Source organism: Lampris incognitus, chromosome 8, assembly GCF_029633865.1.
Source record: "Lampris incognitus isolate fLamInc1 chromosome 8, fLamInc1.hap2, whole genome shotgun sequence".
NCBI lineage: Eukaryota > Metazoa > Chordata > Actinopteri > Lampriformes > Lampridae > Lampris > Lampris incognitus.
Genome location: NC_079218.1, coordinates 11,350,739 through 11,375,819, shown reverse-complemented (window position 1 = coordinate 11,375,819; position 25,081 = coordinate 11,350,739). Strand labels below are relative to the sequence as shown.

At 49.8% G+C, this 25,081-nt stretch overlaps 1 protein-coding gene across 1 annotated transcript in view; it reads right to left on the bottom strand.

Annotated features, from left to right (window-relative positions):
• Positions 1-19,267, bottom strand: part of LOC130117086 (cell adhesion molecule 2-like) — a 125,137-nt gene extending 105,870 nt beyond the window's left edge. Inside the window, exons 1-2 of the mRNA XM_056285235.1 lie at positions 19,240-19,267; positions 14,828-14,977 (exon numbers count right to left, since the gene is read on the bottom strand). Coding sequence (XP_056141210.1) covers positions 14,828-14,977; positions 19,240-19,267 — 178 coding nt within the window. The remainder of the gene's footprint in view (positions 1-14,827; positions 14,978-19,239) is intronic.
• Positions 19,268-25,081: the final 5,814 nt, after the last annotated feature.

Sequence of the window (25,081 nt, the reverse complement as noted above, 5' to 3'; positions counted from 1 at the left end):
ATAGGTAATTACAAATCTCAGCGGACAAAAATGACCTGTGGAGTTCTCCAAGGCTCCATTCTGGGGCTTCTTCTGTTTAACATCTATACGCTCCCCCTAATTCAGATTATGGAAGACAACAAAATATGTTACCATGGTTATGCAGATGACACACAGATTTACATAACCATATCACCATGGGACTATAATCCCATAGAAACACAAAAGTGCATTAAACAAATCAACAATTGGATGTCTCAGAATTTGCTTCAATTGAACAAAGATAAAACTGAATTGTCTTTGGAGCCAAGGAAGAACAATTAAAAGTCAGCACTCAGCTACAATTTGTCATGTTAAAAACCACAAACCAGGCCAGAAATCTTGGTGTAGTCATGGACTCAGACTGGAATTCCAATAGCCACATTAAGATAATTACAATGTCAGCCTGCTATCACCTGAGGATATATAAAGATTAAAGGATTTGTCTTAGCAGGAATTAGAAAAACTTGTCCATGCATTTATCTTCGGCTGATTTGACTATTATAACGGCGTCTTTAAAGGTCTGTCTAAAAAAAATCGATCAAACAACTACAGCTGATTCAAAACACGGCTGCTCGAGTCCTTACTAAGACCAAAAAAGTGGATCACATCACCCTAGTTTTGAGCTCTTTACACTGGCTTCCCGTCCGTCAAAGAATTGATTTTAAAATACTGCTCCTGGTTTATAAAGCACCGAATGGTTTAGGGCCAAAATACATTTTTGATCTTCGGCTTTCTGTCCCATCCATTAACCCATTATCTGAACTGCTTGTCCTGCTCTCAGGGTCACAGGGATGCTGGAGCCTATTCCAGCAGCCATTGGGCGGCAGGTGGGGATACACCCTGGACAGGCCGCCAGGCCATCACTGGGCCCACACACACACACACACACCCACACACACAGTCATACCTAGCGACAATTCAGTATGGCCAATTCACCTGACCTACATGTCCTTGGACTGTGGGAGGAAACCGGAGCCCCCAGAGGAAACCCACGCAGACACTGGGAGAACATACAAACTCCCCACAGGCGACGACCTGGGATGAGCCACCAAGGTTGGACTACCTGGAGGCTCGAACCCAGGACCTTCCTGCTGTGAGGCAACCACGCTAACCACTGTGCCACCGTGCTGCCCAATTTTTTTTCTGTCCCCAAAGTCAAAACTAAACACGGAGAGGCAGCATTCAGTTTTTATGCACCACATATCTGGAACAAACTCCCAGAAAATTGCAGGTCTGCTGCAACTCTCAGTTCTTTTAAATCAAGGCTGAAGACTTTCCTGTTTGCCACCGCCTTTTATTAAATCAAGTTTAAATCTTGTGGTTATCATCTTACACTGCACTGTAACTTTTCCTCTCCTGTTTCAACTGTCTTAGCATATTTTTTTTAAATCTTTTTATTTGTATTTGAATGTCTTTGTCTTTTTACTGCCTTACATTGCTCTTACGTTTTGTCATAATGCCTTTTATGTTTTATGTAAAGCACTTTGAATTGCCTTCTTGATGAAATGTGCTACACAAATAAATTTGCCATGCCTTGCCTATATATAGCAGTTGATGAGTGCGAGACGCACAAAACAGGCCTGTACTGCTATGCATTAACATCTCTTTCCCTGTATCCGTGTTGATATTCCACTCCTCATTAGTCGAGCAGTCAACACCATTGACGGTTTCAGAAAAAAACTATATATATATATATATATATATATATATATATATTTTTTTTTTTTTGCAAATGTTACTGATTTGACAGCACAGACTAAAACGAAGATGGAAAGAACGAGACAGAGAAAGGGGACCGAGACAGTTCAAGGTCACAAGGGAAAGTTTTGCTTTTTGTCCTTCAGAGGTGATAACTGGGTCTGAAAGCCCCCATAAAATGGCTCCTTAATTCTCCCCCTTTATCCCACCAAGGCCTGCATTCCGTCACTTTTTCCCTCCTTTTCTGCCTCTTATGTTTTATGGTCCTTGTCTTGGAGAGAGGAGACTTGTTAGGGATCTTTGGAGATTTATAGTCAAGCTTTTTTCTTTTTTCTTTCCATCGGCGAGAACTCCACACCAATCTTCTGGCCGCCATGAAAGGATGTCTCACAGAGCTGCTCTTCTAGGATGTTGAAAAACATGCTACGTCTGTCTCAGTCTTGAAATCTCTCTGCCGAAATTTAGGAGCGAGAGAAAGTTTTGCTCCATGTTTTATTTTAAAAAAGCCTGTTAGGCATTTCTCATTTTGATATTTACTTTGCAAAATTGTAAAGGGCTAACCAATCAATTGCCCAAGTAATGAAGCCCTGAAATAATCAACGCTTTCATGGCTGCATATTGGGCAGATGGAAAATTTGACGCTTCATGTGCACATGGGCTAGCTTGCACTCACTCACTCACACACACACACACACACACACACACACACACACACACACACACACACACACACACACACACACACACACACACACACACAAATTGATTCAGACATCTGAATATTTGACATCTGAGGACCTGAGTAATTTCATATTCAGCAATTTGTGGCCCCAAAAATGACCGGTTTGCCCACAGCTGTTAATCCATAACCCCCATCTTAATATTCTGACAGGTTCAATCTTTCCACATATGGTACAACTTAGTAAAGACGGATACTGTAGTATGCACCTTGACTATTCTATTTTTAATTTTTTCCCCACAGGTGACACCAGCACCTCAAAACGGCAAAATAAAAGCTGGTCTTTTACGGATTTGGCATGCAAATGCACCTTGTGTGAATTGCAGAGTGGTGCTCAGGTAACACTGTGAAATCAGTTGGTGGGAAAAGGTTTGCCCAGTCACTCCGGGCAAGACCGTTGCGGGGGTGGGGGGGTGAGGTCCTGTGCGAAGTTGACATGCATACGCATGAATCACAGTCATACTCACGGAGCTATTCTAGTTCTACACCACATGCAGCTATTCTAGTTCTATTCTATAATATCCATCCATCCATCCATCCATCCATCCATCCGTTATCCGAACCACTTGTCCTGCTCTCAGGGTCGCGGGGATGCTGGAGCCTATCCCAGCAGTCATTGGGCAGCATGCGGGGAGACACCATGGACAGGCCGCCAGGCCATCACACAGGGCCAACACACACACACACATTCATACCTAGGGACAATTTAGTACGGCCGATTCACCTGACCTACATGTGTTTGGACTGTGGGAGGAAACCGGAGCACCCGGAGGAAACCCACGCAGACACGGGGAGAACATACAAACTACACACAGAGGACAACCCGGGAAGACCCAGAAGGTTGGACTACCCGGGGCTCGAACCCAGGACCTTCTTGCTGTGAGGTGACCGTGCCAACCATAGCGCCACCGTGCCGCCTATTCTATAATATATAATATATACGTGTTATAAAACATATATATTATATATAAAAATGTATTTTCTGGTTCTCTACCAGAAAATTGTGGATTGCTCCCTCTGGGTTGGGGATGAGTTGTTGCCTCAAGTGAAGGAGTTCAAGTATCTCGGGTTCTTGTTCTCGAGTGAGGGTAGGATGGAGCGGGAGATTGACAGGTGGATTGGTGCAGCATCAGCAGTAATGTGGACGTCGTACCGGACCGTTGTGGTGAAGAGGGAGCTGAGCCGGAAGGCAAAGCTCTCAATTTACCAGTCAGTCTTCGTTCCAACCCTCACCTATGGTCATGAGCTTTGGGTAGTGACCGAAAGGGTGGGATCGTGGATACAAGCGGCTGAAATGAGTTTCCTCCGTAGGCTGTCTGGGCTCAGCCTTAGAGATAGGCTGAGGAGCTCGGACATCCGGAGGGAGCTCGGAGTACAGCCGCTGCTCCTTCGCGTCGAAAGGAGCCAGTTGAGGTGGTTCGGGCATCTGATTAGGATGCCTCCTGGGAGCCTTCCTTTGGCGGTTTTCCAGGCACGTCCAACTGGGAGGAGACCCCGGGGTAGACCCAGAACTCGCTGGAGGGACCACATGTCCAGTCTGGCCTGGGAACACCTTGGGATCCCCCAGGAGGAGCTGGAGGGTGTTGATGGGGAGAGGGACATCTGGAGTGTCCTACTTAGCTTGCTGCCACACCTGACCCCGGAGAAGTGGCTGATGATGAGATGAGATGAGGCTGTGACAACAAGGACATTAAAGAATCTGTGTCTAGCCAAAAACGGTTTACTATAATCAAGCTTAGGTGTACTCAAGATAGCTGTCGTGCATAACACGCGGTTTGTGTCCATCCTCCAAAACAACGTTACACATCCACAATGTGCAATACCCACATAAAACCCCGGGGGCAGTAGACAGGCAGTAACCACCTAGTTAACGTCCTGTGATGTAATACGTAGGCGGAAGGTGGCAGAAACTGGCGGGATCGTTAGAGGAGAAGCTGACAGAGCTTGTGGCTTAACCGCCCCATGGTGGGCATACCTCGTAGACCTCAAGTGGGACAGATAATACGCAGGCAAGTATGTGAGCAACACGGCCCACATGGCAATCACTTTGCACACGTGTGGTGTAATTAAAGTACGCTTTTTGTTTCACAACAAACAAATATAGACGAGCAGAAAGGCGTCAAGTCACATGTTAGCCCACCAAACGCAGTACCGTTGTGCAGGTACATGGCTATCCTGGCCTCCCGGCCATACTTAACTGAGGGTCAGGAATTGTTTACGGGGTGTTTAGGGAACAAGGCAGGGATACCAGGCTGCTTAGGCGGCAAACAAACAACCCAAAAAACCCCCCAAAAACAAACAAACCAGAAACTCATGACGATTATGAGCTCCTGCTCTGAACAGCGGTGGAGATAGATGGGGAATTGTGCTGACGGTGATGATGATGGAGAGTCCTCGCCAAGGTTCACGCTGGAAGGCTGTCCGCCAAAAGGGCCATTTGATGTTTGATTTGTTACGCTGCTCCTCACTGTCACCCAGTTAACAAAGTGCCCGCTGCGTGTCATAAAACATTAATAAAAGTGACTTAAAGTACATTATTCTATGTGGTCTCCTGTCAGCCCGGGCGTGTGGATGAAAAATCTGAGCCCAGTTTTGCTGGATATGTTTGAGTTTCCTCCTGAATTAACTGCATTCAGCGCGTCCGGGTGGCGTAGCGGTCTATTCCGTTGCCTACCAACACGGGGCTCGCCGGTTCGAATCCCCGTGGCGCTTCCGGTTTGGTCGGGCGTCCCTACAGACACAGTTGGCCGTGTCTGCGGTTGGGAAGCTGGATGTGGGTATGTGTCCTGATCGCTGCACTAGCGCCTCCTCTGGTCGGTTGGGGCGCCTGTTCGGTGGGGACTGGGGGCAATAGCGTGATCCTCCCACGCGCTACGTCCCCCTGGTGAAACTCCTCACTGTCAGGTGAGACATGTGGTAGTCCGCAGCCCTCCCCGGATCGGCAGAGGGGGTGGAGCAGCGTAGGGTAATTGGCCGAGTACAATTGGGGGAGGAGAAGAGGGGGGGGGGGGAGCTAAAGAAAAGAATTAAGTGCACTCAAAGTGCACAGGTTTAATGCCTGTGTGCATGTGGAGCTCAACATATTTGGATAAAGGGTCTAAGCCGGTGCCCTCCCTGGCAGGAGCAGTATGCATCACAATGGGCTCAGTACTCGCAATGTATTGTGTACGCATCACTTGTCCTAATTAACACAATTAACCAAGTTAAATATAACAAACAGAAGAAACAGAATATCACACTCACGAGGAAAACTGAGCAAAATCCTGGCAGACTGTGTCAATTTTCCCCTTTTGGGAAGGGAGGTGGAGGGATACATGGAGATAAGACAAAGATGTGAGAGACAAATACAAAGGCCAATACAGAGATGGTTTATAGTGGAAAAGTAGGCACGAGATGAAGAAACGAGCATATATATGAATGAATACATGAATAATGAATAAATGATTTACACATCACACGCCTGTCGATGAGCAGACAGATGAACGCAGCGTCCAGAAGGGGCTTTCGACTCCGGTCTAGAAAGTAATTACACATAGCTTCCTTCTAGTATGGAGGATAAAGAATAAATTGTAATTACTGTATGCCTCATTGCAAAATTTCTCCATCGCATAAAAAAAAGCTATTAACAAGTGCTGAATTACATGAAACCTAAAGAGCAATTTGTAAAGAGATATTACCGTCCTTTGAATATTATGAGAGAATCCCTCTTGCCCAGCACTCATCTCTCTCTCTCTTTCTCTCACCCTCTCTCTCTCTCGCCCTCCCCCTTTGCTTGTTCTCTCTTGCTCTCTCTCTCTCCCCATCCCTCTCCCTCCCTCCGTCCCTCCTTCTCTCTCTCTCTCTCTCTCTCTCTCTCTCGCCCTCCCCCTTTGCTTGTTCTCTCTCGCTCTCTCTCTCTCCCCATCCCTCTCCCTCCCTCCGTCCCTCTCTCTCTCGCTCGCACTGTTGTTCTCTCGCTCTCTCTCTCTCTCCCCATCCCTCTCCCTCCCTCAGTCCCTCCTTCTCTCTCTTTCTCTCGCCCTCTCTCGCTCTCCCCATCCCTCTCCCTCCCTCAGTCCCTCCTTCTCTCTCTGTCTCTCTCTCTCTCTCTCTCTCCGAGTGAGGCTCAAGTCTCGGAGATGTAAGTGATGGAAAGAGGACAAAACGGGCGACTTTAGGGACAACGACTTATTTGAAATTCAAGCAACTCTCGGTTGCTATCACAGCACCTCTGAGAGGGGGAGCGAAACGAGAGGAGGCGCTCTCATCCGACAGACATGGGGTCTCGGAGGTGAGTCTCAGCCCTGACATCAAACAGCAATAACACCGAGAACGACGCCGTTCAAAGGCCTCCGGTGGAATTAGGTGCTAAAATTTGTCTTTGAAAATGCAATATGTTGAAGCTAACGCTTCCGCGGCCGGCTTCAATGGAGAACGCACTTCCTGCTACACCGACTGTGGCCTGCTCACACTCCCGGGACACCACCAGGTACACACAGAGTACACGAGACTGTTCGGTCACTACATAACACTTCTCCATGGATTGTCCCCTTGTGGTGGTGGGGAAGCTTGCGTGGTCCTGAGATCCCGAGAGCAACGCCGTCTGGAGCTACGCTCCTGGTCGGGTCACCCACGGCTGTGAGGTCAGGGGGGCCGGCCCCTGACAAAGAGCAATCCAACAAAGACCTCAACAGGGGAACAGGCGGAGGAGGATGACGGCTGACTAGGGGAGCATCACGACGGCCGGGAAGGCAGATGAAGGCTGCAGCAGAAATGGGCCCCCCGTCGTGTCGGACTCCACGCCGCTGGATCCTGACCCAGATCTGTCAGGGACCGTGCGGTGGCCGTCTGTGCACCAGTCTCCCCGTGTCAAAGTCCCATACAGGCATCCCCCATCAAGTTAGTCAATGGAGAGGACAGTCACACTCGCTTTGAGTGACCGCCGATGATGATGGCTGAGCAGTATTTTGTGTGTCTCTGAAATGCCAACATAATTGTGTAGAAAAGCGTCTGCTGATGACTGTCAAGAATGAACGCCTGACCCCTACAGTGAGGGGGTCCGGGGGCTCGGTTAGGGTGTGTGTGTGGGGGGGCATTTTCCTGGCATGGTTTGGGTCCACTTGTCCTCTTAGAGGGAAGGGTCACTGCAGATCAACACAACGTTATTCTGAATGACCACCTTCCTCCTATGATGAGACATAGGATGGCGCCCTGACTGATCAGAGGAGGCGCTAGTGCAGCGACCAGGACACATACCCACATCCGGCTTCCCACCCGCAGACACGGCCAATTGTGTCTGTAGGGATGCCCAACCAAGCCAGGGGTAACGTGGGGATTCGAACCGGCGATCCCCGTGTTGGTAGGCAACGGAATAGACCGCTACGCCACCCGGACCCCCTGTGATGAGACATTTCTATCCTGATGGGAGGGGTCTCTTCCAGGATGATAATGCCCCCATCCACAGGGCAGGAGGGGTCACTGGGTGAGGATGAAAATGATGCAAATCACATGGTGTGGCCTTCACAGTCACCACACCTCCACCCAACTGAACACCTCTGGGAGATTTTGGACCGACGTGTTAGACAGCGCTCTCCACCACCATCATCAGCACACCAGACGAGGGGATATCTTCTGGAAGGAGGGTGTCCATCCCTCCAGTAGAGGTCAGACACTTGTAGACTCTATGGCAGGGAGCACTGAAGCTGTTCTGGAGGCTCGTGCTGGCCCAACACCTCACTAAGACACTTGTGTTGGCTTTTCCTTTACTATATCACCCATCTATACATATATATATCTATATATATATATACATATATAGATATATATATATATGTAGAGAGAGAGAGAGAGAGAGACATCAATCCATCCATTATCCGAACCGCTTATCCCGCTCTCAGGGTCGCGGGGATGCTGCAGCCTCTCCCAGATGATGTTAAAAGTCCTGACTGTTCCCTTTAAGCTCCCACCTCCAACCGTACATGTGGTACATGTGGTACATGTGGTACATGTGGTACATGTGGTACATGTGGTACATGTGGTACATGTGGTACTTGTGGTACATGTGGTACATGTGGTACACGTGGTACATGTGGTACTTGTGGTACATGTGGTACATGTGGTACTTGTGGTACATGTGGTACATGGGGTACATGTGGTACATGTGGTACATGTGGTACATGGGGTACATGTGGTACATGTGGTACATGGGGTACATGTGGTACATGTGGTCGTGAGTGTGAGATTTCTCTGGTCCTCCAGTACCCGCACAACACGATGTGTAGCTGTTGTGTGACGAGTGGCAGAATGAATGAAAGGTTGAATGGGGTTAGGTGCAGGGTGTCGGTTTTACACACACATCTCCTTCTGTATTTGCATACGGCCTGTTGTGTAACTGCAGTTTACAGTCACCCCGCTTCAAAAGGCTGCGCAGCATTCCACACTGAAGTGCACACCGCTCACTCCCTGCATGAGCTCATTGTGTTTAGATGGACTCCTACGGTGGGTGGAGGCGTCGGTGTGCTTACCCTAAACCCCAGCACCTCCCGCTCCCCGCTCTCCCCCCTCCCCCCCAGCAGCCAGCAGGGGAAATTAATCTGGAACAAGCAGCTGTGCTGAAAGCGGTCTGCACCAGAGGTGTCGTTTCTTTCTCCCGCCGCCGCCGCCGCCGCTGGAAACACTCGCCGTCTCCACACCACCACCAGCACCAGCCTCGGAAGTTCTCACCAGCGGAGACAATTCCCAAAGACACACAAAGATACACACACACACACACAGGCGTGCAGGGTATATTCTCACACACACACACACACACACACAGGCGTGCAAGGGTATATTCTCACACACACACACATGCACACACACACACACACACACACACACTCACTCACTCACTCACACACACACACACACACACACACACACACTCACTCACACACACACACACACACACTCAAACACACTCAGAGAACAATGGAAGCGCACTAATAAAGCAACACACATCCAAACAAAACAACCCGCGGGGCGGAGGGATAATGGAGACAACTGTAAAAGTCCCACATGTGCTTAATCCAGACACTTACACTACTACTACTACTACACCCAACTACCACTACACCCACCTACCACTACACCCAGATACCACTACACCCAACTACCACTACACCCACATACAACTACACCCATATACCACTACACCCAACTACCACCACACCCACCTACCACTATACCCACCTACCATTAGACCCACCTACCACTACACCCACCTACCAATACACCCACCTACCATTAGACCCACCTACCACTACACCCAACTACCATTACACCCAACTAACACAACACCCAACTAACACCACACCAAACTACCATTACACCCAACTAACACAACACCCAACTAACACCACACCAAACTACCATTACATCCAACTAACACTACACCAACTACTACTACACCCAACTACCAATACATCCAACTACCACTACACCCAACTATCACTACACCCAACCAACACTACATCCAACTAACACTACACCCAACTAACATTACATCCAACTAACACTACACCCACCTACTATTACACCCACCTACCACTACACCCAACTACCATTACACCCAACTAACACTACACCCAACTAACACCACACCAAACTACCATTACATCCAACTAACACTACACCAACTACTACTACACCCAACTACCAATACATCCAACTACCACTACACCCAACTATCACTACACCCAACCAACACTACATCCAACTAACACTACACCCAACTAACATTACATCCAACTAACACTACACCCACCTACTATTACACCCAACTAACCCTACACCCAACTAACATTACATCCAACTAATATTACACGCAGCTAACACCGCCCAGAACCACAAGGCAGGAGGACCACAGCCGCCTGAGCCAGCACAACATAAACCAGCAATTCTCTTTACTCTTTAAATCATATTAAAAAAAAAGAAAAGATAAAAACTGGTGTGTTGATTGGCAATTACAGCATTGGTGGCATTGTATATGTGTGTGTGTGTGTGTGTGTGTGTGTGTGTGTATTCTTGCACACTTTTGAGGGCGTTTGCAGTGCATGTGTATGTTCATATATACACATATATATATACATATATGTATATATGCACTTCCTGTGTAGGTTTACATGTACTTTACCATTTCCACAAGATGCCAAAGATGACGGTGTTTCGCATCCCTGCAATGGAGGACATGTGACCGAAGCAGGAATGTGCCGGTCGCCAGTTTGTGCGTACACACTACACACCTGGTGCAGGTATGTGTTTCTGTCTCTACTTTTTATACTTATATTCGTAACACAGTATATCTCCCCGAGCTGGAAGTGTCTTCTGCAGGTCACGTTGCTCCAGAAGAACAGATGGCTGGTGTTTGCTCCACAATGACGCTGTTGAACGCAGCACAGCGACGGCAGCGCCTCCAGATGGAAAGCTAACAAGTGTTTTTAGCGAGCGCCGTGGCCAACGATTCTGTAATTCATAGCACAGGACGCCATTCCGGCACCACACGGCCTCAACTTTGTGCAACAATCTGCAGCAGCCTCTTTTGATGATCTCCAATCGATGAAACGCACAGCCAGAACAACTTACCGAGCAGCAGTCCGCACACATCTCACCACGGCCCACGCGCCAACAGGCTAATGTGTATTTCCTGTGGCTGAAGATTCAAAACGCTCCCAAATGGGTCGAGACAGCTGGTGTCCACCGCTGGCAGGCGTGTTTTAGGGCTAGACGGGGTCCAAGGTAGAAAGGAAGCTGGCCACATGGAGTCCAAGCTATTCTCAAAACCAAATGTTCCTTCAGAGCAGTGTGTCGGGCTGAGGCTGCATGTGAATAACCCGTCTCACAACAAAACCCCGACACCTCCCTGAGATTTTAGTCCTTGGTTTGTTGATAAGGAATCAGGAACACTTTCTTTGGCACTTCATTTTCCCTCGGGAATAAATAAAGTATTCTGATTCTGATTTCATGTACGGAAGTACAAGAAATGAAGTGACAAATGAAGAAATATCGTTTCCCCCAGCCCACAGCAGTGCAAGACAAAGACAAAAATACAGATCCAAAAGCTACAAGAACCTCAAGAACACACATATCCAAACTAACACATGAAAAGAAAAAAAAATCACTGTCCAAGGGAACGAACGCCAGCCAGGATGGCTGTGGGAACTGCTGGTCTGCATGGGTTAGCAGTTAGCCTAACCTGCCCCGCTTCCACGTCCTGTCAGACCGCCCTCGGTGCTTCCTCCTCGGGTGCATCTCCAGACAGGGGCCGTGGTCCCTGGGCCCTCCGGACGCAGAAGACCAGGCTCCCCCAGCCTATCCAACGCCAGCTCTACCAACCAGACACGCTCGACACACCTCCTCACACTCCACACGACAACGCTAAAAACACCGCAGTCAACGCCAGGCGAGGCCGCCGCCAGACCGCCCTCGGTATTATAAAAATTGCCGGTCTGCATGGGCTAGCAGTTAGCTAGCCTGCCCCGCTTCCACGTCCTGTCAGACCGCCCTCGGTGTTACCTCATCAGTCGCGGCTCCGGGCAGGGCCGTGGTCCCTGGGCCCACAGGATGCAGCAGACCAAGCTCTCCCAGCTGATCCAGCGCCAGCTGTCCCAGCCATCAAACGAAGACACAGACATGGACAAAGACACTGCATGGACTTTACTGGATGAGGCCGCCGCAAATGTGAATTTGCACCACCATCTTCCCACACCGGAAACGGGGGGGGGGGGACCCTATTTCACAATGCTAAGTTGATTCCAGCTAGTTCCCGGAATACCCCCTTTCAAGCACACACCCGGCCATCACCCCTCTGTTTATTTGGTGCTTTAACAAATGGCAGGTGGACAAGCTGATCCCCGTGTGTTGCGGTTCTCTGTATATGGTTTCATTTACACAACATGCAGTTGGTTCCTGCCACTGTTTCACACCGCAGATCAGCAGGGAGGAAAATCTGACTGACCGAATGCTTAAGCTGTCATCTTCACATAGGCCTTCCCCCAACGCCAATGTACATTTTCACTGATTAAAGCTGCGGTAGGTTGTTTTTTTATGGCACCATTGGGCAAAAATTCCATAATAACCTCCCAGCACATTGTAAATCAAGTGGTCTGAGAGAAAACCAGACTTAATGCACCTCCTCTTGAATCTGTATTCATCCATCCATCCAGCCGTTCCATCCATTATCTAAGCTGCCTATTTGAATTCCGGTTGTGGGGATGCTGGAGCCTATCCCAGCAGTCGTTTGGCGGTAGGCGGCGAGACACCCTGGACAGGCTGCCAGTCCATCACAGCACCCACACACACACACACACAGACACACTCACACCTAGGGCCAGTTTAGTACGGCCGATTCACCTGACCTACATGTCTTGGGACTGTGGGGGGAAACCGGAACCCCCAGAGGAAACCCACACAGACTCGGGGACAACATGCAAACTACACACAGAGGACGACCCGGGGCAACCCCCAAAATTGGACTACCCCGGGGCTCGAACCCAGGACCTTCTTGCTGTGAGGCGACCGCGCTAACCGCTGTGCCACCATGCCGCCCTGACTCTGTATCCATAGCCCGGGACGTAAGATTTCAGCCAATCGCAGGTCAGTTCAGAGACAGGGAGTTCCTACTGGCTGTTCTACAAATGCAGATGCGCCCTGCCCCACCGGTCGCTTGTGGTTATAATCCTAACCCTAAAACTCAACAAGACCAACACTGGGACTTTTGTGAGACTACTTAGCCCACACACTATACTAAATACTACAGTAACGCCAACAAAGATGCTGTGCCATGGCCAGGACCGATTTCCTGGGGACCTCGGACCCTTTCACACCGGCCATGACCCCAGTAAAAACCCAGGATTTTCATTTGGTGTAAAAGGGGACTACACAAGTGTGTATGTGTGTGTTACTATGTTCACACACTTAACGTGAAAACGAATAAATAAATGCAAATAAGATACGCATAAATAACATAGTTAACGAGATAAACACTGGCATGAAATGAAGGACAAATCCTGGGATGTTGAGATGACGGCACCTGTTTTAAGATGCCACACACTCACACACACACACACACACACACACACACACACACACACACACACACACACACACACACACACACGGATATGAGAAGGTAGACTATGGTTTTTTACTGTTCATGGGGGAAAACTGGAAAGCGGCTCACGAGTGAAAATCGATTTGCTCGGCCATCTCGGCTCTGTATCCCTTTAAGTCACATGTGTTTAAGTCTCGCAGCAAATCACCTTCAACAGCCTGAACGAAAGGAACACAGGTGAGGACCGCACCTGTCGCTCTCTCTCACTCTCTCTCTCGCCCTCTCTCTCGCTCTCTCTCTCGCTCTCTCTCTCGCTCTCTCTCTCGCTCTCTCGCTCTCGTCTCTCGCTCTCTCTCTCTCTCTCTCGCTCTCTCTCTCGCTCTCTCTCGCTCTTGCTCTCTCTCTCCCTCTCTCTCTCTCTCTCTCTCTCTCTCTCTCTCTCTCGCTCTCTCTCTCTCACTCGCTCTCTCTCTCTCGCTCTCTCTCTCTCTCTCTCGCATCTCTCTCTCTCTCTCTCTCACTCTATCACTCTCTCTCTCGCTCTCTCTCTCTCGCTCCCTCTCTCTCGCTCGCTCTCTCTCTCGCTCTCTCTCGCTCTCTCTCACTCTATCGCTCTCTCTCGCTCTCTCTCTCTCTCTCCTCTCTCTCTCTCTCCTCTCTCTCTCTCTCTCTCACTCTCTCTCGCTCTCTCTCTCTCTCTCTCTCACTCTCTCGCTCTCTCTCTCACTCTCTCTCTCTCGCTCTCTCTCACTCTCTCTCTCACTCTCTCTCTCTCTCTCTCTCTCTCTCTCTCTCTCTCACTCTATCGTTCTCTCTCGCTCTCTCTCTCTCTCTCGCTCCCTCTCTCTCGCTCGCTTCGCTCTCTCTCTCGCTCTCTCTCGCTCTCTCTCACTCTATCGCTCTCTCTCTCTCGCTCTCTCTCTCTCTCTCTCTCTCTCTCTCTCTCTCTCTCTCTCTCTCTCTCTCTCTCTCGCTCTCTCTCTCTCTCACTCTCTCGCTCTCTCTCTCACTCTCTCTCTCTCGCTCTCTCTCACTCTCTCTCTCACTCTCTCTCTCTCTCTCTCTCTCTCTCTCTCTCTCACTCTCTCGCTCTCTCTCACTCTCTCGTTCGCTCTCACTCTCTCTCTCTCTCGCTCTCTCACTCTCTCGCTCTCGCTCTCTCTCTCTCTCTCTCTCTCTCTCTCTCTCTCTCTCTCTCTCTCTCTCTCTCTCTCTCACTCTCGCTCTCACTCTCTCTCTCGCTCTCTCGCTCTCTCTCTCTCTCTCTCTCGCTCGCTCTCTCTCTCGTGCTTGCAACTCACCTTTCTTGTCCCCAAAGAAGAGGGTCTGCTGTGCCGGGTTTGACCACTGGAGGGAGGTGTGGTCATTGTACTCGACGCGGCAGGTCATGTTCGCCGTCCCGCCCTCTGTAACGGTCACGTTCTGGACCAGGGGGTACTGACCGCTGATGCCTAAAAAGAAGAAGAAGAAGAAGAAAGTTAGAAGAGGGAGTATGAGTACCCACTGGAGACAGAGAGAGAGACGAAGAAGAACGACGCTGAGAAACAGATGGAGAGGCAACCCACATGGAGACAGCTAGGACTGATGACGAACGTCTCAGTGATGGACCGACTGGACGATCTAATTAACCAACCGACTTGAAAATACCACAAAAGAACAGACTCGGGGACCGCACGTGTCAAGGAGGTAGGTGGTTGTTCTAGAAAAACATAAAGGGGGGGCAAAACGGCTCGTCCTGCACCGGGGAAGAGGACATGCAGCCTCTCACTCCACCGGATGGAGGACAACGGTAGGTTTGTGTCTGGAAAAGCTAAACAGCCCCAATTACCGAGCCCGGGTTCAGCGGGAATGGCCGGTCGCCGCTGTGCGCTAAATTGGCCCCTAACACAGACGCACGGGGGGGCGTTTAGCCCGAGGGACCAACCCTGAAACCTCGGCTAAGTGGGGAGGCCCAATTAAAAACCATCCTCCGTGGACACGCGTGTGTGTGTGTGTGTGTGTGTGTGTGTGTGTCCCACAGGAAAGATAGAAGGAAGATAAAAGGAATTAGACGGCTGGCAAGTGTGGGACGAGTCTCCTGTTCCAAACAGCAGCCACCGCTTCACAGAGAGCAGCTCTCACTGACCTGCCCTTCTGCATGTGTGTGTATGTGTGTGTGTGTGTGTGTGTGCGTGTGTGTGTGTGTGTGTACACGTGTGTTTGGTGTTTGTGTGTGTTTTCTGTCTATCTGACTGCTGTGACTCATTCTAATTCCAGTGCAAACACAAACAAGACACGACCACAGTGCTCCTCCTCACTATGCTGTATTATAGGCTTCACACTGTGCAGCAGATGGTATCATGCACAGGGGGCAGTGTGTGTGTGTAGGTGTGTGTGTGTGTGTGTAGTTGTGTGGTGTGTGTGTGTGTAGTTGTGTGTGTGCGTGTGTTTTACTTCCATGTTTCTGCAGAGCAATTTTGAGTTTTGTCTTTTTTTAGACCCCCCCCCCTTTCTCTCCCAATTGTAATGTTTCTCCGGCCCTGTGACGGCCTGGCGGCCTGTCCAGGGTGTCTCCCCGCCTGTCGCCCAGTGACTGCTGGGATAGGCTCCTGCATCCCCGCGACCCTGGGTAAGGATAAGCGGTTTGGATAATGGATGTATCCGGCCAGTCACCACACTCCTCTGAGCTGTCCCGGTCTCTGCTCCGCCCCCTCTGCTGGTCCGGGGACGGCTGCAGACTACCACATACGTGTTACACGCTTTGGCGTGATACCGGGTTTGGGTTGTCCTCCGATACATGTGGAGTCGCCAGCCGCTTCTTTTCACCTGACAGTGAGGAGTTTCACCAGGGGGCGTAGCACGTGGGAGGATCAGTCTATTCCCCCCCCCCCCACCCTGAACAGGTGCCCTGACCGACCAGAGGAGGTGCTAGTGCAGCGACCAGGACACATACACATCCGGCTTCCCACCCGCAGACACGGCCAATTGTGTCTGTAGGGACACCCGACCACGCCGCAGGTAACACGGGGATTCGAACCAGCGACCCCCGTGTTGGTATGGACTAGACCACCATGCTACCCGGACACCCGAATTTGAGTTTTTAACCATCAGAGTGAGGACATGTTGGCTGGTCCTCAGTTCTTTAAGGGTGTATTTTAGGGTGAGGACTTGGGTTTAGGGTAAGGGTTAGAATTAGGATTAGTTAAGGTTAGGGTAAGGTTAGAATTAGGATTAGTTAAGGTTAGGGTAAGGGTTAGAATTAGGATTAGTTAAGGTTAGGGTAAGGGTTAGAATTAGGATTAGTTAAGGTTAGGGTAAGGGTTAGAATTAGGATTAGTTAAGGTTAGGGTAAGGGTTAGAATTAGGATTAGTTAAGGTTAGGGTAAGGTTTAGAATTAGGATTAGTTAAGGTTAGGGTAAGGGTTAGAATTAGGATTAGTTAAGGTTAGGGTAAGGGTTAGGGTAAGGTTAGGGTAGGGTTAAGGAATAGGTAACGAGGAGCCGCACAAGTCTCCAATGAAGCATGAATGTACGTTTGTGCTGTGTGTGTTTGTGTGTTTGCTTGGGTGCCGGGCGGAGGAAAAGAGCAAGCTAATAACTAATAATAAGCATAAATACGCCCGTCCCCGTCCCCAGAGGACAGGTTTTAAAGAGTGTGTGAGTAAAGGCTTAGGTGGGAGAGATCATTCATCCCTAGCTAACTGTCCCGTCTCCCCAAAACGTAAAACCACCAAGCTGCCCTGCGGACAGGATCATAAAAACTAATATATGAAAGCAAAGGGAGAGAAATGGGGCCTATTTAGACTATAAGCAGCATATCACCAGCAGAGAGAATCCATTTCACTTGATTCTGCTGCGTCCAGCAGCTATTCTGGGCCGCATTAGATAATGTGCCCGGCGTAATTATCACAGCCCCATTGTGTTTTGTTTTGTTTCTTTCTCTCTCTCCCCCCCTCTCTCCCCCCCTCCCTCCCCCCCCGCACCAGCTGATGACTCAGTTAGACACAGTAAGTGCTGCGAACCTGCTGAACTTCTCCACTTCAGGAACGAGAGGAGGAAACTAAAGAGGAGGACTAATCGAAGCCCAGCCAATACAATGCTGCCTGATATTCAACGACGCAAACGTATTTTTTTTTGTGTCGTGGATTCACGTCAGTGGTTTTGTCTGTTTTGCAGACTTGCGCTAACAGGGGGCGTCCGGGTCCATCCCGTTGCCTAGCAACACAGGGCTCGCCGGTTCGAATCCCCGTGTTAACTCCGGCTTGGTCAGGTGTACCGACAGACACAACTGGCCGTGCCTGCGGTGGGAAGCCGGATGTGGGTGTGTGTCCTGGTCGCCGCAGTAGTAGCGCCTCCTCTGGTCGGTCGGGGCGCCTGTTCATTCGGGGGGGGGGGCTGGGGGGAATAGCATGAGCCTCCCACGCACTATGCATCAGAGGAGGCAGGTGGTGGTCTGCACCCCCCCCCCCGGATCACCAGACGGCTCGGAGGAGTGGGGTAATTGGCCGGATACAATTGGGGAGAGAAAAGGGGGGGGGGGCTTGTGTTAACAGAGTCAAAACCTGAACTTTGCCTCTCTGTGGGAGTTGACAACACTGCCCACAACCAAGTCTGCCACGTGGCGACATGAGAAACCCGGGCCAGTGATTGACAGCCAGAGCAGCCAATCAAAATGTTGCAGCTGAGAAGAAACGGCAGGCGCTCGACCTTTTTCACAAATATGGCTGACGTACTTAGGCCTCGTACAATGGTGTACAAAGCATAATGGTGCAACGCTGCAAAACTATCTTGGGATGGTGTAAACCACAACACATGACAACACATAACACAACGCAGGTATTGTCACTGTCATATTTTATGTTTCTGTTGTCAGATGACGACAAGACTAAAAACCTGAGGGTGACAAAATGCTAACAGCACTTAAATTAGCTTTGGTTAGCCTGTTAGCGATGATGAGACCTTTGTCATTGGTGTGCACTCGTCTGACAACAGAAACATGAAGACACGTCGGCGACAACGCCTGCATTGGTGCGATACACTATACTGAAACACATCCATCCAGCCATTATCCAAGCCGCTTATCCTGATCGGGGTCGAGGGGACGCTGCAGCTTATCCAGCAGTCATTGGGCGGCAGGTGGGGAGACACCCTGGACAGGCCACCAGGCCATCACAGGGCCAACACACTCACACCTAGGGACAATTCAGTAACGGCCGATTCACCTGACCTGCATGTCTTTGGACTGGTGGGAGGAAACCGGAGCCCCCGGAGGAAACATGCAAACTCCACACAGAGGACGACCCGGGGCGACCCCCCAAGCTCGAACCCAGGACCTTCTTGCTGTGAGGCGACCGCGCTAACCATTGCGCCACCGTGCCGCCCACAGTGTGACTAATATAAACCCTAATTAGACTCAAGCCAAAGCTCACAGAGGACCAAGAGCTGCAGGTGATATAAAGGGTAGGTCTTAAGTGGTCATAAGAGTTCATAGTGGCTTAATGACTGAACTAAAGCAAGTATCTAATGTCAGCGTTTCTGTAACTGAGCAACTGTGACTAATTTCATGAATATCTAGACACAAACAAAACAATAAGGATCACAATTAAAACGGCCTTTCGGCCACAGCAGCGCCTGTTGAAACACAACATAGTGACAATACAGACAAACTCAACGGCGACACAAAGTCGGCTTTTCAACATGGCGGGCGACGGCGCGGACGGCTCCTTTACCCTACCAGGATGAAGGAGCAGAGCGTCGGCCATGTTTGCGAAAAAGGTCTACTGACGCGAAGCGTCCTCAGACCACCGGGTCGGTCTTATCATCTGCAGGTACGGCCTCGAGAAATTAGTGCTGAGGGGGAAGAGGAGGAGGTGGAGGAAAGGAGAGGTGGAGAGAGGTAAGTGAAGAAGCACGGGTCATTTCCAGTGTTGATTAAGGCCTCCTGAGGTTAATCACGCGTGCAAGAGATAGAGGGAGGAGAGCAGGCGGACGGGAGGAGATACGGCCGGGAGCCATGGGAGGCGAGGAATATCTTTTATTCATGGACGTTTTGCATGAGGCATGATCTGCCACCGATTTCTCCTGCCCCGGTCCCCGCCCCCCCCCTCCCCCCCCGCGCCCTTTTATTACTTCTGCTCTTTAAATCGCTTATTTTGGCTCATTTCCCCACTCCCACAGCGAGGGCAACATACAGCCCGCCGCGTCCCACAATGCATTTCTTTTCACGCACATCAAAGCCCACAGTGAACCTGAAGTACAGGGAGCATGGTTTGCAGGAGACGAATGCGGCGTGACGCACCGCCTGTAAGTGGATGTGCTTAAATATTTAGCGAATAAACACTGTGGAAAAAAAACATTCAAAATTAAAATAATGTGTGATGGCCAACTCACACTGTTATATTAATATATATATATATATATATATATATATATATATAATCTATTTATTAGCAAAAGACCAGTGCAGTGAATTTTGGGTTCTGTATGAGGCAGAGCAGCAGGGAATGTCAGCTATATGTAGCACGTTACCAGCTACATACTAACACTTTGTTTATCACGGTGGGTTTTAACAAAGACACAAACGCACAATAAAAGAAACACACTTTGACATGTCGGATGTGAGCAGCAAAAGAAAAACGATCCACTGCAACATAACATTGCGCCCAATAGGTGGGTCATTTTTTTTTTTAATCCCACTATTTCTGCCCAATTGTATTCGGCCAACTACCCCCACTCTCTTCTGAGCCTCCCCGGGCGCTGCTCCACCCCCTCTGCCGACCCGGGGAGGGCTGCAGACTACCACATGCCTCCTCCCATACACGTGGAGTCGCCAGCCGCTTCTTTTCACCTGACAGTGAGGAGTTTCACCAGGGGGAGGTAGCACGTTGGAGCGTCACGCTATTCCCCCCCCCCCCCCGAACAGGCGCCCCGACTGACCAGAGGAGGCGCTAGTGCAGCGACCAGGACACATAGCTACATCCGGCTTCCCACCCGCAGACACGGCCAACAGTGTCCGTAGGGATGCCCCCGACCAAGCCGGAGGTAACACGGGGATTCGAACTAGCGATCCCCGTGGCGCTAGGCAGCGGAATAGACCACTCAAGGCTCATTTTAATTGAATCGACTTGTATCGAGTATAATAATTGGTATCGACGATAAAAAACCCAATAAAATTCCATCCCTTTGTTTATTCGCCCCCTCGCACTCCATCTACACCAGCTGTCACAAGGGGTGTCATAAATACTCAAGTGCACTGCAGCTGCCGAAACTGACTTCATCCACAACAACTAGGCCCCCAGCCGGTATGCTGCTGCCAGTTTACCCTGGTGGCCAGCCGCAGTACTGCAACGAAAAATTCCCCCTAAGGCCAAAAAAGCCTTTCCCCAATAAATGGCCCATAGAAAGGACATGTCTCCAAAACTGCTGTCAGGACACCGGGAACAGTGGAAAAAGTCATAAACTAATATTTATATCGTGAATTTTTAATCCATTAAGTAAAACTTACTCAAACCCCAGAAAAGCTGACTCTATGTATGACAGGCAGCCTGCAATGCACGTGCTCGGCGTGGGCCGGTGGTGACACAAGACGAAAACGCACACGTCCTATGGGCTGCAGATGCAGAACCGTGACCAGGAAGCACGGGCTCATCCGGGGGAGCGAGTTACGGGGAAACGAGCCGGCATTTGACAGTTTCCATTTCGCACCTTGCTCTGTGTGTTCACGTGAGACAACGAGTGGTCACGATGTCTGCCGTGTAAAACTACTTTACACCGGAAGATGCCGGAAACCCAACAGCTGCTTGTAAAGTCTGCAGCGTCAAAGTTTCATGAGTCGAGAGAAACCAAGCTACTGTTCGCACAAATATGACAAGGCACTCAACAAATATACAAGGAGTACAAGTTCACATGCCAGCCTTTGTTTGGGGTGTGGAACATGTTGCCCAGTGCAGTAGTTTCACGTAGTCATATATAAATATATTAATACATGGTTGTGGTATAAGCAGATACTCAATATTCAATGACTTGCATCAGATCGGCATTATAAAACTTGGGACCTTCCTACAGAATACTCCCCGAAATCAGGCCAACAAAGCTATTAACAGCACACTTCCTATAATACAATAGAAAACAGCTCACCTAACATCGCGTCAAAGTGCACAGATAAAAAGCAGGTAATGGTAAAAGAAGAAAACACAACAGAAGCGGGGCGAAGGGAATGACTTGAACAATAACAACAGCACAACAGAAAATGAAAAATAAAAGCAGGACGAAGAACACATAAAAGGATTATTCGGGAGACATTAAGGAACCCGGAATATTCAGCAGCTGGTTAGCCGCTATTAAGAGGCTCAGTCGCCCCCACGCAAACGCACAATAAAGAAGATGTTTTGAATAAGCATTAAAAGTCGCTGCTGAAGTGTTTGTTCTCAGTCCCAGCGGGAGGTTATTCCAGAGTTTAGGGACCGTGTTTGCGGAACGCTGCGGCACCAGGAAGTTCGTGTTCTCGAATAGTTATATGAACTTTGTAAACATGACAGGTCTGCTTGCCAGCGGTGAAAGGAGGAGTTAGGAAAAAATGAGTGAGGAGAAGAATGCTCATTTTTTTCCCATCATTTTCCCCTCGACGGTTTCCTCTTTTCCCCTTATCTTCGGTCTTCCCTCTCCTCTCACGCCGCTGTCTCCCCCCCGCTCCCCCGCCCTCTCCCTCTCCTTTGGTACCAGTGACTACACAGGGTTACAGCAGTCTGGGGATGGCTCTGCCGAGGAGCTGCCTGGAGTGGCTGGTGCTACATGTCCGGGGGGAGCTCGGGGGCCACCGGGGCCGCGGAGATGGTTATATTAGAGCCGTGCAGGGCACCGCGGGCCTAATTGGCCGGCGGAGTCATCAGCCCCTCCATTCTTCCCTCCGGCCACCCGCACCTGATTGAAATGTATCTCCAGAGGGGAAGAGGGCAGCTGTCCTCCCCTGATTTCAATGTCTAAAATTAGCTCCTTCCTTTACCGTTCCGCCTCCCATTCCCCCCTTTTATTTCACTCCATCCTCCTCGCCCCCCTTTTTTTTCTTTCTCCAGTTTTCTGCCCCCACTCCATTCTTCTCCATGCTCTCTCTCTCTCTCTCTCTCCCTCCCTCCCCTCCCCTCCCTCTCTCTCTCTCTCTCTCTTCTCTCTCTCTCTCTCTCTCTCTCTCTCTCTCTCTCTCTCTCTCTCTCTCTCTCTCTCTCTCTCTCTCTCTCTCTCTCTCCCTCCCCTCCCTCCCTCTCTCTCTCTTCCTCTCTCTCTCTCTCTCTCTCTCTCTCTCTCTCTCTCTCTCTCTCTCTCTCTCTCATCTCTCTCTCTCTCTCTCTCTCTCTCTCTCTCTCTCTCTCTCTCTGTCTGTCTGACTTTAATATTTCCTTGGTCTATCAATGCATTTCCCCTCCTTTGACACCCCCCCCCCACCGCCCATCATCACCACCCCTCTGGAGCTGTCATGGAGAGCGGGGGTCAGTGTAATTGTCCTCCAACTTGACGGACATGGCGAGGCTAAGCCCGGCTAGGAACCTTTCCGTCTGCATGACGTTACAGAGGAATGACATAATGAAATTAATACACAGCCAGACGCGGCTTCCCCCGGACAATAACATGATGTCACCATGACGCCGCCATTTTAAAGGAGAACTCCGGTGTCGTGCCCATTTCTTTGTGTATTGTTTCCCGTGTAACGCGTGGCGTCCTGCAGATAGACGACCTAGCATTCTCCTGCGACCAGCAGCCAGCCGGTTGTTGTCATCTGGAAATGTAAATGTAAATATACGCTGGCTGGGTAACTTGTAACGTCATGAGCCCATAACATAGGTTTTCAGGCATGTTGTCCAATTGCGAGAATTTTTGTGTTTTTCGCAAATTTGCATTGCTGCTCTGCTGCCACTAGGCGGCGAGATGTTTTTGCTGTAGAGGCCCGCAAGCCTGTCGGAACCCAGCGCGTCCCGACACCCTGGGTCGATTTGGGCCAGGCTCGGCACATGAAATATTGTTATTCTGATTTTATCATAAATATTATGCGTACGCATGTACACGTGCATGACACGTGACAGCTGACCACGCCGTGTGGTGTGTGTGTGTGTGTGTGTGTGTGTGTAGCAGAGACAACACGCATCAGAGAGAAGCTAAAGTGATATTGGCGCCGGGCCTCGGGCTGAAAGGTTGCAGACTTTATCGGGCCGGGCCGGGCCAGGGCTTCCTCTCCCCCCCCCCTTTTTTCTTCCCAATTGTACTTGGCCAATCACCCCACTCCTCCGAGCCGTCCCCGGTCGCTGCTCCACCCCCCTCTACCGATCCGGGGAGGGCTGCAGACTACCACACACCTCCTCCCATACATGTGGAGTCGCCAGCCGCTTCTTTTCAACCTGACAGTGAAGAGTTTCTCCAGGTGGACCCCAACCGACCAGAGGAGGCGCTAGTGCAGCAACCAGGACACATACCCACATCTGGCTTCCCACTTGCAGACACGGCCAGTTGTGTCTGCTGGGACGGCCGACCAAGCTGGAGGCAACACGGGGATTCGAACCGCTGACCCCCCGTATCGGTAGGCAACGGAATAGACCGCCACGCCACCCGCACGCTGTATCCAGAACATTTAAGTTCTGGTTTAGGTTCTACCTTTTGTTTCCGTTCCAATGTCCCTAGAAGGATCTAGAAAAGTGTGGCGCAGCAGCATTTTGTTTTATGCGGCAGCGGCTTGGAACAGACTCCCCAACACATAAGAGAAGCAACGCCCACACACAGTAGTCTTAAGAATCAGCTCGAGACCCGTTTTTATGCTCTTGCTTTTAATTAATTCCGCTTTATATTTCTTTTACTCTTATTTTTTATCTTATACTGCAGTTTTATTCCTTGCCTTGTTTTATGTTTTTCGCCCAGGTCTGTGTTTTATCACTTTTAACTTACTTTATCTGTATTGTTGTTGAGTTTTATTGTGTCCCTTGTTTAGAATGTAAAGCACTTTGAGCTGCATTTCATGTATGAAAGGTGCTATACAAATAACGTTTATTATTATTATTATTATTATTATAATATTATTTCCAGAACTGTGAATCTTGTGAAATGCGACACAATAAGCGACCGTCACGCGGTCAGGTTCATTTGTCCTGCAACGTTGCTGCGCACAGCAAACCGCAGCAGTTCTCCGCCACTCCTTACAAAATGGCAGCCAGGGGTGTAGCACAAAATTCTGGGCCCTGCACATGAGCCGTCTCAGTGGGCCCCTTCCCTCTTTTGTCTCTCACGCGTCACTTTTTGGAGTGCTAGCATGCTGTATAGTATTTACAATCACAGTACATGAATCCATTTTAACCCAACTTCAATATCTTGCGGTGATTAAAAAGAAGCGTGCAGCATCACCCCAAAACTTCGGGGGCTGATGCTGACACCCATGATGTTTAATCCACGGTAAATGCCCACTGACGGGACTTCTTGTTTGCAAAGTCACTGATTAGGTCTTTAAAGTCCAGTTGTTTTGCTAATCGGCTTTCAGCCGAGAGTGGTGGCGGGCTGTTCGGCCGGCCTCTCCCGGGACATCGCTGATCCGAGGTGCTTTT